This window comes from Coptis chinensis, chromosome 9, assembly GCF_015680905.1.
Source record: "Coptis chinensis isolate HL-2020 chromosome 9, ASM1568090v1, whole genome shotgun sequence".
Classification (NCBI taxonomy): Eukaryota; Viridiplantae; Streptophyta; class Magnoliopsida; order Ranunculales; family Ranunculaceae; genus Coptis; species Coptis chinensis.
Window position 1 is genome coordinate 52,840,496 of NC_141464.1, and position 13,157 is coordinate 52,853,652.

Below are 13,157 nucleotides of genomic sequence, written 5' to 3' on the forward strand. Positions count from 1 at the left end.
CTGTGAATGAAAAATCGGTTGATTGCTTTTCTCTGGTTGATTGCTTCAGTTGTGTATGAAAAATCAGTTTGAATGGTATCTAACTATCTAAGTTAGATTCTATATTTCTATTTTGCTCTGCTGTAAAACCAAGTTTCTCGTATTGGTTGCTGAGTTTTGTTAAAACTGGCCAGAACCGAACAATGAAGATGTGAACACTACCCCTAATTTGTAGAGTAGAATGTTTCCAATAAAATTGAAGAACATATCATCAGTAGTTTTGCTTTTGTAATCATTTCTTATGCACTTTGCCCTTGCATCAGCGCGTGCACCCTGGCAAAACATGTCTATGTCCGATCTATACCGTATTCAAGTATGAATTGAAGGATTGTGTATTTGTGTAACACAATGCTAGTAAACTATTTCAAGCAATGTACTGAGCATATTTGAATTGAAATCCAGCTTTATGTACTGTCACTTAAATATTGTTCTTTATGCTCATTTTATAAAAGATTGAAAACCAAGATAGAGATGGGAATTATAATGCAATAATGGAGTTCTAAAGGTCTCTTTCTTTGTCCCACTACTCGCTCTTCTTTTTAAAACAAAAGTAACTCATTTTTAAAGGAATCAGCTTTCAGTGCCCAAGTGAATATGCATGGACATTCAACTCTTGAATATTTTTCTAATCACATATTTTAGCTTCATCAAGCACTTATTACCAACTTTATCTCCTTGCATAGAACAAAGCTCTCCAGTCTCCGGCAAGTACACCTTTTAACTTACAAACTTGATTCCCTTTGAGAGATATACAGAGTGTAACTTACAAACTTGATTCCCTTTGAGAGATATACAGAGTGCATGTAACCTCTGAAATCAAATATATCCATTAATTGACGATGTGCAGACGGTGGTTTGCCCACCAACTCCTAAAAAATCCCTGGTTTGCCCTTCTTTTGCGTCGTCCATCTGAATGTTGCGACGCTTTGAGGGATACATTTGCCACAGGTTTGTTGCTGAGATATCATTTTTTGATTTCTCTACATTAGTGGCAAGAGTATTAAGTTTTGGGTTTGGAGTTAAGGATTCACCGTATTTGTTCCTATCCTGAGCATTACTGTTGTACTTTACCCCAAAGTTCAAAAGAAGTGGACTAGATGAAGTCACACCCATCTGAGCAGCCTTTTGGAGTAAAGCTGTTGCTGACATGTCTGCCCGGGATGGTTGCTGAACAAGCTTCTGAGTGCTATACAAAGAAGGAATACTTGCAAGTTGAGAAGTAGTAACTTCCTTGATACTGCTCAATGGAAGTGAAGTACTTGTTAGTTCGCCAGTACTAATTGTTGAGAGCTTACTTCCAAACCAATCGAAGCGATTGTCCGCTTGTTGATCATTCAAGCATGAAATATACGGATCACCGTACATTGTCCCGAAACTCAAAGACCCTATTGTATTTGACAGTGAGAGGTTTTTCCCTGTTGTTTCACTAACTTGGGATCCTTGCACCATCCAGAGAGCACACCCCGGTCTAGGCTGACTGATTGCTTCATTGTTGCTTAGAATCGGTTTAGGGAAAGAAGAGAAATTTTGTACCATGTTAGGTTCAACTGCAGTTCCCATAATGTGATAATCGATATTACCAGTGGTTACTGTACTGCTGATGTTAGATGTTGCAGTAAGCTTTGCAGTTTCTTCTGCTAAGGCGTCGCAGAAGGCTCTATGAGTGAGGAAGCTATCTCGCCTGTTTGCAACAAAAACAAAAATCCAGATTAACATGCATATAATTGTGGAGCACATGACACTAACAACAGGGATACGAGGACAACAAGAAGAGCAAGGGAGTCTCCAAAAGATTAGTGTAGCTTCAATTAAAAGAGATCTTAAGAGAGAGCTCCAATGAAAGTAGCTATATCATGAAAACTGAATACATGGAAAGAACCATATATAAGTGTAGAGTAGTCGACTTGTCTATTCTGTTCTCTTTCTTCTAATCATCTTTGTAGAGAAGTGTCATACTCTACTACTAGCATAACATACAAACAAACAAGTGAAACAACAACATAACAACGAAAAACAACTTTCGGGATTTTTTGTCTCAGCTTTGTTCTTTGTGTTCTTACTACTCAAAGCATCAACATCAAATATAAGTAACAGAGGAAAACCGGTCAGAGAAGATTACCGTGAAAAAATAGTACCACAATCACATTTGTACTCCCTAGTGCCACAGGTTTTCAAATGGGCCTTCCAATCTGACTGCACGGCGTAGCGTTTCTGACACTTCGCACACTTCCACTTCTTCTCACCATGCTTTCGACAAAAGTGCTTCTTTATACCAGTGAGATCTCCAAGTGCCCTTATGGGTTGATGGTGCACACAGGTCTTCTCTGGGCAGACATATACACGCTTCTTTGGCTCCTCACTGCTTCTTTGCCTAAGCTTCCACGGAACGTTATGTCCTCGCCGGTGTAGTTGTAGGTTTTGATCCCTCTGAAAGCCCTTCCCACAAATCTCACATAGGAATCTATTAGTAGCCATAAGAGTCGTGGGAGATAAAGCAATAACCTCCGCGTCAGGATCTGTATAACATAAATATATAGTCCCATGGAATCATCAAAAAACATCCATGAATATACCATAATTATAAAAGCATGTAAGCATCACAAGCAACATGTAACTTTAATGTTATATGTATGGAGCTGAATTTATAAAGATAAGCACTTTGCCTGGGGTGCCTGGTAGATTTCTCTTCTTCTTTACGATATTAGGTGGATTGATTCCAAGATGTACTTGTGCGTCTATTGTGAATGCATTTGTGATTGTTTCTCCATCCATTTTCTTCAACATAACTGATTCTTCAACAATAAATGGATCTAGCTAGGACAGAAACTCACTGAACAACTATAAGGGAGTGATAAAGATGACTCAAATAGGGATCTCAAGAGTGTAGATAGTCAGTGTGATGGATTCTTTGCTAATAACTTGAGCTGATATATGCTGTGCAAGTTTTCTCTGTTACTCTCTCGCTCCTCCCTTGTGTGTGCAGTTTTATTACCTGCTTTTGATCTGATGCAAAAGATATTTTTTTAAGAGGGACGGTGAAAAGTTAAAGTTGGAGGAAGTGAAGAGGAGGTTGGCCAAAAACCAAAGGTGCATGATGACACATATGATTAGGTCCAAATAAAGCTCATCTCAATACCTTTTCTATTTGGAATGATTATCCCATAATTTGTTTGTTTTTCCACCCTAGCTAGGTCTTGCACCAACATATAAATGAGCGAGATGTGGTTCTGGTGAAAATTATAAACAAATGGAAAAGGAAATTTCCGACAAGAGTATCGAATAAAAGTAAGGTGAGAATACTAGTTTATGATCGAATGCTTATGCAAGATCACAGACTATAGAAGGCATTCTGAATATTCTATACATATACTTCCCTTTCATCAATATGCAGGAAAGACTTGAATTCTCTAGTATATGATGTGTTTCCAAGGAAATTTTAACACTACAATCCTCTGCATCAACGTTGGCGTTTTCATTGCCCATTATTGGATAGTTGTATTTTGATCATAATTATATAAGTCGCTAATTAACCATTGAAGCAAATGTGGTTGAAGAACCAGTACGTGTACTGTACACATGGTAGCAATCATAGAGGTGAAACCCTATATAAACTTGCTTCATTCAGCCAAACAATTTTAGTTTATTCTTGTTAGTGTTTAATTCTATACTTTAACAGCAGTCCTACATAACAAGATTGAAAATCCATTCACAAAAATAGGGATACCTTATCGTCTTTATACAAGTCATGAGAATCAAAATTTCCTGCCCTACATACACTACCTCTTTCCTCATTCTCACAGAAGTGGCTTCTTTTGATCCCTTTAACAAGTCAAAATGAAAGTATAGAGAATCAACTGCTTTACTTTTCTTAAAGGATCATATGGGTACGTGTTTCAAATTTCTTAGTAAGCACATCTTAACCCTTACCAATTTTTCAAGGCATAACGATACATTATATGGAGAGACATGTTTTGATTGATACAGAAACCTGAAAGTCGAAACAAGGGACATAGACCAAAATCTATTGGTGCCCCAGAAAATTGGTTTTTCACCAACCAGTTTTAAGAATGGAAGCAAACATTTGTCGGCCAATGGTGATGCTCAAATTTACAGGAAAAATACAAACTCTTGATAAATAACCATACGTCCATAACAAATTAAAGAATAATACAGATAGCTAGCTGACACAGAGGCAGTGAATATTTAGGAGTTTGAGCAGTCATCTCTTAGTGGGCTGACTTTTACTGATAACCTCAATCATAATCTAATGATGTTTTAAAAGACAAATTTGCTTTTAATTACATGCTTATTTTAATAAACCATCTTTGGAGTTTTCTTGTTGAACTTAGGCGATACAAGAATATTCTCTTAATGTATTAAACTTGCTTGGTTTTGAAAAAAATTCCTTCACAAAAGAACCCCCACATTATACTACTGTTCTTAAAAGAATACATCAACAAGGTTGCTCTTAACAAGTAGTGGCTTTAAATAAAGATTATTTTTAGGTTTCCTAAAGACACCGCAAATTTTACTTTTCTAAGTGTAAATAAGCATACCTCCAAAAGTGACAAGGACACCACCATCCACTTTTACCCACAATAAAATAAAATAAAATAGTAAAAGAAACACCACAATTGCACTACGGCATTCGCCTTCACCAACTCCTATGCTTTTTTTTGTCTCATATGCAAACAAGAAGATAGTTTTTATTTTTAACAAAAAGTGGCTACAACGACAACAATGGGCTAATGAAAGCCCACAATGAACATGGACTTGGGCCTAGCCCATTTGTTAGTCTAAAACCCAAAACCTTTTCCGAAATTTTTGAGGTCTCCCCTCAAAACTCTTGGCAATGGATGCCAAGTCTTTAGCGAAATCAAAAAACAAGAACAAAAAGTTTCACCCAAACCCCAAATCGAAAAAACAACCAACAACTACTGTTTCTTCTTCTTCTTCTTCCATCCAATTTATCGAAACAACAAAATGCCGATAAATCTCGGAAAAATATCGGCACAAATTGGGACCGTTATGAAGAAGAGTTTGACGATTCAGGAAATTCTTTCATTGATAAGAAATATAGTGATGTTGTGTTACCCAAAAGTAAGGGGGCGGATTTCGGGCAGTTGATTTCTGAAGCAAATAGTAAGTTGGAGTATCAAATTAATGATGGTGATGGGCCGGTGCTCGATGATGTTTTCACCCCCGGTAAATTTTTTTACTTCCTAAAACTCAATATGATTACTTAAGATTGACTTGAGCTTTTCTTAGATTTTAATGAGGGAATGAGCTCGATGTTTTCTATGAGGGGAAATCGCATGTCATTGTGGATTGCAGATGACAATTTTGTTGTGGATGACAGTTCGGCCACATTCACTGAGGTACACTTCTGGTTTACTGTTTATGTTTTCCTGTGCTTGTATAGTTATCACAAAAAATAACATGAAAATAAAAGAGGTCTGTTGGCATTGGCATTGGTTGGGTTGTTAAAATGAGAGGATTCCTTAGAAGTTCACTTGAAAAAGATTTTTCGAAGGACTTGGTCGATCATATATGGTAATGGTGGAAGGTCTTTGGAGTCATTATGAATGCAAGATCAATGAGCAGTTGTTAGAAGTTAGAGCCCACTTCCGAATTTACCAATCTTATTTGAACAATACCAGATGATAGTGGAAGGGAACAATGGTTGACTAATTGTTAATTACTATTGTTATTGTTATTTTTATTTTATTTTGTTTTTTGTGTCCTGCAACTCTGTCGTTACTCGAAGTGAATGAGATGAATTTTCTAGTCCACAAATTTTGTTTTGCGTCATTGTAATTGTTTCTGATCTTATTTTATTGTGATTTTGCCATGCTATTTATTTAGGTACCATTTCTTTCCATGGATCTGCACTCTCTAGCATCAAAGCTTGAAACGCTAGATGTTTCGCAAAGGCTATTTATTGAAGCAGATATTTTTCCGGGACAACTGGTATTTTCTCCCTTTTTACTGTATTGATCCCCCTGATGATATTTTAAATGTCTATGAGCAGAATTTCAATTATATTGCAAATGTTCTTACCCATTCTCTCTTTACGTGTCCAATATTTCATTTCTTTGTTTTTCAAGTTATCCTCAATGCAGAAAGCTTAAAGACTGACATTTTGAACTTTAGCGCCTAGGCTTTCCCTGAAAAAATCCTATTTACATCCTATGCTGATTCTTGGATCAACCTATAGCATCCGACAAGCAAGACATTGTTGGGTTAAGTATGCATGAAATATGTAGGTTTTGGATCCGAACTGTTGTTAGATTAATTGGATCAGAGCATAGCATCGAAAAAGCAAGTGTACATTTGTATCCTTTAATATAAACTAGGAAATTGTGCGCCTGTCTCATCGGTAAATATGTGATTCAAAGTGGACAGTATTTTCTTATACTTTCAATGATAAAGTAAGATATTTTGAAAAAAAATGTAAATGTGTTCTTTATTGTTCTTTTGTTTGAACGAAACTTGGCAACATTGCAAGAAGCAACCATAATTTTAAAACATTGAATTGGTGAGGCCCTACTATCCATTACTTTCTGTAAAGCACTTAAGGTTCGGTCGTTTTCTATAGGTTGGATGGTAATATGTTAAACTATACAGGGGAAAATTTGGAGTCTAAAAACAAGTTTGTAGGGTTATAATGGTCGGAAAAGGGTGAAAAGATTAGCCAGACACATGGTTACTGTAACTCACCTAATTCTCATTTAAGTAAGATTTTTAGTACAATGGATTTCTGAGACCTCTCTGATTGATGAATTCATAATACCTTTGCTCCTTCCAGAACTTTGTAAAATTATTTGTTGCATCTAGCATAACACTATTTACTTCTCTGCATTTTAGAATATCTAGAATGTCCAGAGTTGCAAATAAATCGAGGTCATCCATCATTTGTGGAGGATATTGTAATCAAAAGAGAATCATTAACTTGTGGCTTAGTTCGAGGCATCTGGTCATAGGTTAGGTTTGGACGATCTGATTTACTTACTGGCATTCCTACTGCCTGCAACATTGCATCCAAACAGCCCTGCTGAGATAGACAGTAACAGGGGCCAAGTAGTAGAATAGTATATTTGTTATCAAAAAGAAATCAGATCTGGTTTTCCTGGGTGGTGGGAATATAGAGCTCTTAATTAATAATCACATCAGGCAATTCGTTTGCCGAAAATACATGGGAGGATAATGTGTTATGCCAGAATTTACCAGAAAAAAGATACTGCTGGTTTATATGTGTATGCTATTTTACTTGAGTGTTTGGTTCCGATTTTTCTCTAGTTTGTTTTACCTACACATCTTATGCCCAGTGCGTATTGAAACATTTGACCTTTGTAATCATTTTGAAGCTATGTGGATGTCAAATGATGGTACTCAAACCATTTTGCGCATTGATCACAGAATGATTTAACATTATTCAACTCGAACCAAAAGATACAATAAAATCTTGAAATGAAAAGTTGTTTTATTTACTAGAAAAAACATAAAAACTGTTTTTATTTTTGGTTGTTTCAGCGTGATTCCACACAGTCTGTCCACATTGACACTGGTTGAACCTGGGTCCTATGTGCTATGAAAACTCAATTTTTTTGTATCTTTAAATGTCAATTATCATGGGAATTGATTCAGGTATTTACTTTACAGGATGTGGATAAATCAGAAGAGACCAATGTGCCGGAATCAGAAAAGGTCGAAAATTGTGCAAGTGGGCCTAATGAACAATGCTTGGATGAAAATAAATTCCTCCGACACTCTAGCAATTCGACTGCAACAAGCCATTGCAGTTTGTTACCAGACCCCCGTCAACGAGCTATGCTAGTAGATCAAGGAAGGAAAGATATGCCTTCTTCTACCACCAGAAGTAGCATTTTAGTTCAAACTTTACCCAGTGAAGTGAGTCAAGTGACCAGCCTCATGAATCCAGTGAAGGATGATCTCAAGCAAATGGAACAAAGTAGTTTGGGAGAGGTTGTGGACTCTATTGCACAAATAAATCTGAATGATGTTGAAGACTCGAAGGAGAAAAGTTCCACATTTGAAGCGATGGCAGCAGAAGCAGAACTTGACATGCTTCTCAACTCGTTTGGGGAAACCAAGTTTCTTGATACCTCTGGAATAAGCAAGAAGTCTGCAAATAATTTACCTGTCGAGCGGGATGATTCTACCTCATTATCAAAGGAAAATACTGCAGGTAAACAGCTTTCTGACAAAAGCTCCAAATCAGCAAGGAATATACCCGTGAGTGTGGATATTGATTGCACAATCGATGACTTACTCAAAGAAACGTCCAACCCAAATGTTCAGAATAATGCATTACCCCCACAGAAGGGAGTTGTACCACCATATGTTCCTGCATCATCCTCAAACTCGAAAGTTTTGTTGGACGATTTTGATTCATGGCTTGATACAATTTAAATGATGTAAAATTGTGCTTTATGTGGTGTTTTCCATTGGGTTCCATTGGCAGTGTCTTTTTTTTTCTTTTGTTTTGAAAAAATGATTTGCACTCAAATCACAATGAGAAAACCATTTAGGAGACGATTTAAGTTGGCGTATAGCTGAATATAAAAGGAGTAAAACCCACTCTAAGAGATGGTCAAAATAAATGTCACAAAACCAAATTCTAGAAACCTAATTATAAAACAAGTCAGCCGTGTACCTCTGAATGCAACCAAATAAAATGGAACTATTTTCCTTTCTCCATTTCGCTTTTTGGTGTTCCCAGTAGAACTCTGGAAATGGACCTTATAAATTATAAAACACTGCTTTCCTTCAAACTCCAAGCTAATAGAACCCTCTGATCAAGTCAAAATGTTACAACTATGTCTCTGATAGAACTTAGGGTAAGTTAATCTATCCTTGTAAATTTGAGACAAATATAATTAAACATAAAATGTGCATAGAAATGAAAACTGCAAGATGGTCAAAGCCACAAAGCCCCGGCTTGTTTTAAGATAGGTACCAGTTCTCCAGAAATATGAGCTGCTATGAGGCGATTCAAGTCTCCAAACAACTTCCCACCTATGTAAACTGATGGGAATTGGAGCTTATCATTCTTCTCTCTGTCGCTACCTATCGTCCCTAATTCATTAACTACATCAATCTCCTCTGCTTGATCTACCTCACAAATGACTGGGTTCACCCCATGTACTAATAACAATTGTTTCATAACATGACACATGCAACACCCGCGTCTTCCTAACACCAAAACTGCATTCTCTGATACCATGTCCTTTGGTCTTTTCAAAACTCCTTCATTATTAAGGGCTTCCTCTTCTTTTTTCACTATCGATGATGACTGATTTACCACGCTTTCTTTTGAACCAGGTGTCCATTTCTTAAAAGGGATTGCCTGTTGCATGGCTGACAACTGAAATGAAAAGTAGAAGAACGAAAGAATGCAAGAGGGTGAGGAATTAGTTAAGGGAATGGTTGCCCTTCAATAAAGGCGTGTTGTGCTAAATTTATAAGGAAATTGATCTAGCCATGTTTACCACCTTACGTCTTACGTACTCTTAGGCGTCATGACATGGTAATGGCATCAAGTTGCAGTTTTATACTTTTATTAGTTATTGTCCACAACCATGTGGAACACATTCAACACGGGACGGTGCCACGACTTCTTTCTTTATTCCCAAAACTTGCACAATAGCAAAAAGCTCGGTTTAGCACCAAGTTGGTTGACAATTTAAATTCTATGACCTGAAATTTTGACTCCGTCTATTGAATTGATATTAGATAAATGTTAACCATGTAGATATGGATTTTGGCGATTTAATTAGGTTCTTCTTAAATCACATAGCTAATACTGTTTTCTAATGAAACACAGACAAAGCAAATTCAGCCATTCAAGTTAAGATCTTATGTATTTGTACTTGCATAGTTGCATATACACGATGTTAATGACAAATGACCTCAATGTGTTGGGAGTTCACTTCCCTTCTTCCCGACCCAGCGTTGCCAAGTTAAAATCACGCTGCTACGAAAAAGAAAGAAAAGAGAAGTGACCATATTATGTTGGTAAAAAAAATTAGTACTATTAGCATTCGGTCACCAATGACGACTAAAGTGTTGGCCTTTTCAGCCTAAACTGGTGAAGTCCTGTAATGAGGTGATTATTGCATTGTGCCTAACTTGTCCTTCATACACATTAATGGATGCAGTAGGATTGATTGATACGTATGAGAATTTCTTTCTGCTTCTTCTTGACTTCGATCATTGGCTCTATTCACTTAAAGACGTGTACCCAAGCAAGATGGGGATGCTAAACGTGTATGACTGCAGTATAAAATCTCTTTAGCTGAAAAGTAATAAAACTAATCTGAAATGGTAAGAGTATTTCGACTTTTTGAGAGCTATCTAAGAAAAAAAATTACTTCTGCCCCGCCCTTCTCCAGTAGCTGGCTTAAACGTTCAGTTTTCCTTCTCGGCTAACTTATGATACCACGTACACATAATCGCTGGATTATCTTGGTGCCAAATCCAATGACTTTAGAACAGAACATACACAGTATGTTGTATTATCTAACGATATACTTGTTCCTGAACTCCACAATTTAGGTGCTTCAATCATATACACACCCCTAAACCCATAATAAAATTATCACAACAAATACAATTCCAGCAAACTGATTTACCTTTTAGGGTCCTACTACTGACCGACCCCATATTGTATTGGACATACTCCAAAAAAAACAATTATTACAAGTGTGTTCTAAAAAGTCCAAAAAAAAAAACAAATATTACAAGTGTGCGGTCTCAAAATATTGAATTCGAAAACCCCAAGCTTAAACGACCCGGGTAGGTCGTTCATTGTGTAAACCCAACGATGTGGCCAAGCCGTCTGGACTAAGACCCCAACGATGTGGCCACACCGTTTGAGACTTAGTCCAAACGGTGTGGCCACACCGGTCAAGAGGCCAAAAAACAGAACTTTATATTTTTTCAAAGTTCAAATCCTAAACGGTGTGGCCATATCGTTGGAGACTTAGTCCAAAGGGTGTTTGGGATTTGAACTTTGAAAAAATATAAAGTTCTGTTTTTTGGCATCTTCACCGGTGTGGCTGCACCGTTTGCACCGTTTGGACTAAGTCTTAGAGGCCAAAAAACAGAACTTTATATTTTTTTCAAAGTTCAAATCCCGGGTTTTCGAATTCAATTTTTTGGGACCAATAGCACACTTGTAATAATTGTTTTTTTTGTTGGAGTCTGCCCAACACAATATGGAGTCTGTCAATAACAAATACCTTTTAATAATCTACTATCTATATACTAAAGCAGAGACCTCTAAGTTAGATTTTTCTCTTTCCTAGGTGGCACTCTAATATCAAAGCTTTTGAGTCTGGTATGCCACGTGACACTCTAATATCAAAGCTTTTGAAACACTTTCCACACTAATTGAAACACTTCCTACATGTAATTAATTAAAGAATACAAGTCCGAATCTGCTAAAATATAGGTCTAATTTAATCAAGTTCTGTGATCTGTTATTTGAGAATGAGCTCAACTGGCCGGGGAATATTATATTTTTAATTTATACTTGCCAATGCAACAGACATGGATATTATTAGCATACATTAGTCCGTTATTGCAATAGAATGTTTCCACCTTTTTATTTTTTACTAAAGTTATTCTTATGTATATATTATTGTTATTTCAATCAGATGCATAAGTGGAAAGTATGCAATGATAGATTAAGTGTAGTTAAAGCAAGAAAAAGTTATAACAAAGATCAAAGTAGCCAATTTGGGCTTAGTACAGTATTAATTTGGTCTTGATATACTGATGCCAGAATCAATGCGGCCTACGCTCCAGGGGTGAACCCCAAGAAGTGGAAGTGGCTGAGCAAGGGCCCTGTATGCAAAGGTTTTAACCGAAAAGCCTCTATCCTTTGATGCTTTCCATTGCCAAGAATCACATTGGTCGGTTAGGGAGACATGTTGGAGGAGATATGTTAGGTTAGTGTACCTGTATCTTTATGATGATTTCAGAATAAACCTTTAATTCATTCTCATTGCAAACCATGGTGATTCATTGCCAAGAATCACATTTGCAAACCATGGCTTTTGTTTGGACAGTTAGACATGGTATTCCAGACATGGTATTCCAAACTCCAAGCACATATTCTACGTGTTCTTTGTTAAAAAAAATTGGGATTGGGAACTTAAGCTCTAATGAACGGAGAGACGTGTAAGGCCAATAACACGAGTATATGATGTCAATACAGATGCAATTTTGGGATTATATCACTGCCATTTCAAGCGAGAGGAATCTCATAAGATTTAGAGCCAAGAGGACAACTCCGCAGTGACTCCCAAGATCATCTCAAAGATGAGGTTATATACTCAGACACTATTAAAGGACCCTGATTAACTGCATCAGTACTACACAACATTGGAGTGTCTACTGCTTATATATAGTAACAAACAAGCTATTGACTATGCATGGAAGATCAGAAAATGAAGGTTCTATAGTAAATTCCGATGGTTTCATAACTGCAACAGCTTGTGGCTATGGAGGGATGGCCAGAGATCATAGTGGTAAAGCCATTTTTCTATGCAGTGGTAGAAGTGGAAACTTAAAAGTGGTCTATCCTGCATCAAGAAATGAAAGTTGTTGAAACCTGCATAGCTGGTTTTTTGTTGCATAGGTGTATAAGGGTGCAGATGTAGTCTGATTCTGGTATAGCAGTGCAGAGAGCAAATGGTAATATCCCCCTCCATGGCGTTACCTTAATATCGCTGATGCAAATGAAGGGACTAGAGGATAATTGGACTGGTGCTAACATATAAACATTGCTACAGCCTACAGGGAGACAAACAGAGTCAAACAGAGTATCTAGCTAGGAGATCTGCAGCTAAAAGAATTGCCATACCCTGACAATCCTAATATCTATCGGTTGCAAATTAAGAGATTATAATTGAATACATTTTTTTCAAACAAATTTTACTAGGCATATATATACAGATTTGTTACAATATATATTGCTTCAAAACCAGAGACACATATTTATCAGAAGTATTCAAAAAAGATTCTAGGACATCTTAAGATCACCAAAATGATTCCCAAGATTTCCCACAGGATCTGGAACAAATGACATG

At 36.8% G+C, this 13,157-nt stretch overlaps 2 protein-coding genes across 2 annotated transcripts; one reads left to right on the top strand and one right to left on the bottom strand.

The window, feature by feature from the left end:
* Positions 1 to 597: 597 nt before the first annotated feature.
* LOC147476649 (zinc finger protein MAGPIE-like) lies at positions 598 to 4,014 on the bottom strand. Its single transcript, XM_086581673.1, has 4 exons — positions 2,703 to 4,014; positions 2,159 to 2,555; positions 807 to 1,720; positions 598 to 768 (listed from the first exon to the last, which is right to left on the bottom strand). The coding sequence occupies exons 1-3, from the start codon at positions 2,821 to 2,823 to the stop codon at positions 856 to 858; spliced, it is 1,383 nt and encodes a 460-aa protein (XP_086437799.1). The 5' UTR covers positions 2,824 to 4,014; the 3' UTR covers positions 598 to 768; positions 807 to 855.
* An 862-nt stretch (positions 4,015 to 4,876) lies between these two features.
* Positions 4,877 to 9,495, top strand: LOC147476650 (phosphorelay protein). The gene is given in 5 exon segments (XM_086581674.1): positions 4,877 to 4,995; positions 4,997 to 5,244; positions 5,308 to 5,417; positions 5,905 to 6,009; positions 7,702 to 9,495. Coding segments are annotated over 5 exon segments (1,338 nt in total). The 5' UTR covers positions 4,877 to 4,891; the 3' UTR covers positions 8,473 to 9,495.
* Positions 9,496 to 13,157: the final 3,662 nt, after the last annotated feature.

What these genes read in the sequence shown, in the direction of transcription:
- LOC147476649 (XM_086581673.1), bottom strand. Translation starts at nt 2,823, where the DNA reads ATGTTGAAGAAAATGGATGGAGAAACAATCACAAATGCATTCACAATA. An exon ending in AAATCTACCAGGCACCCCAG is followed by an intron (nt 2,556 to 2,702) that starts GCAAAGTGCTTA and finishes TATGTTATACAG; the next exon opens with ATCCTGACGCGGAGGTTATT. An exon ending in TGTGGTACTATTTTTTCACG is followed by an intron (nt 1,721 to 2,158) that starts GTAATCTTCTCT and finishes TGTTGCAAACAG; the next exon opens with GCGAGATAGCTTCCTCACTC.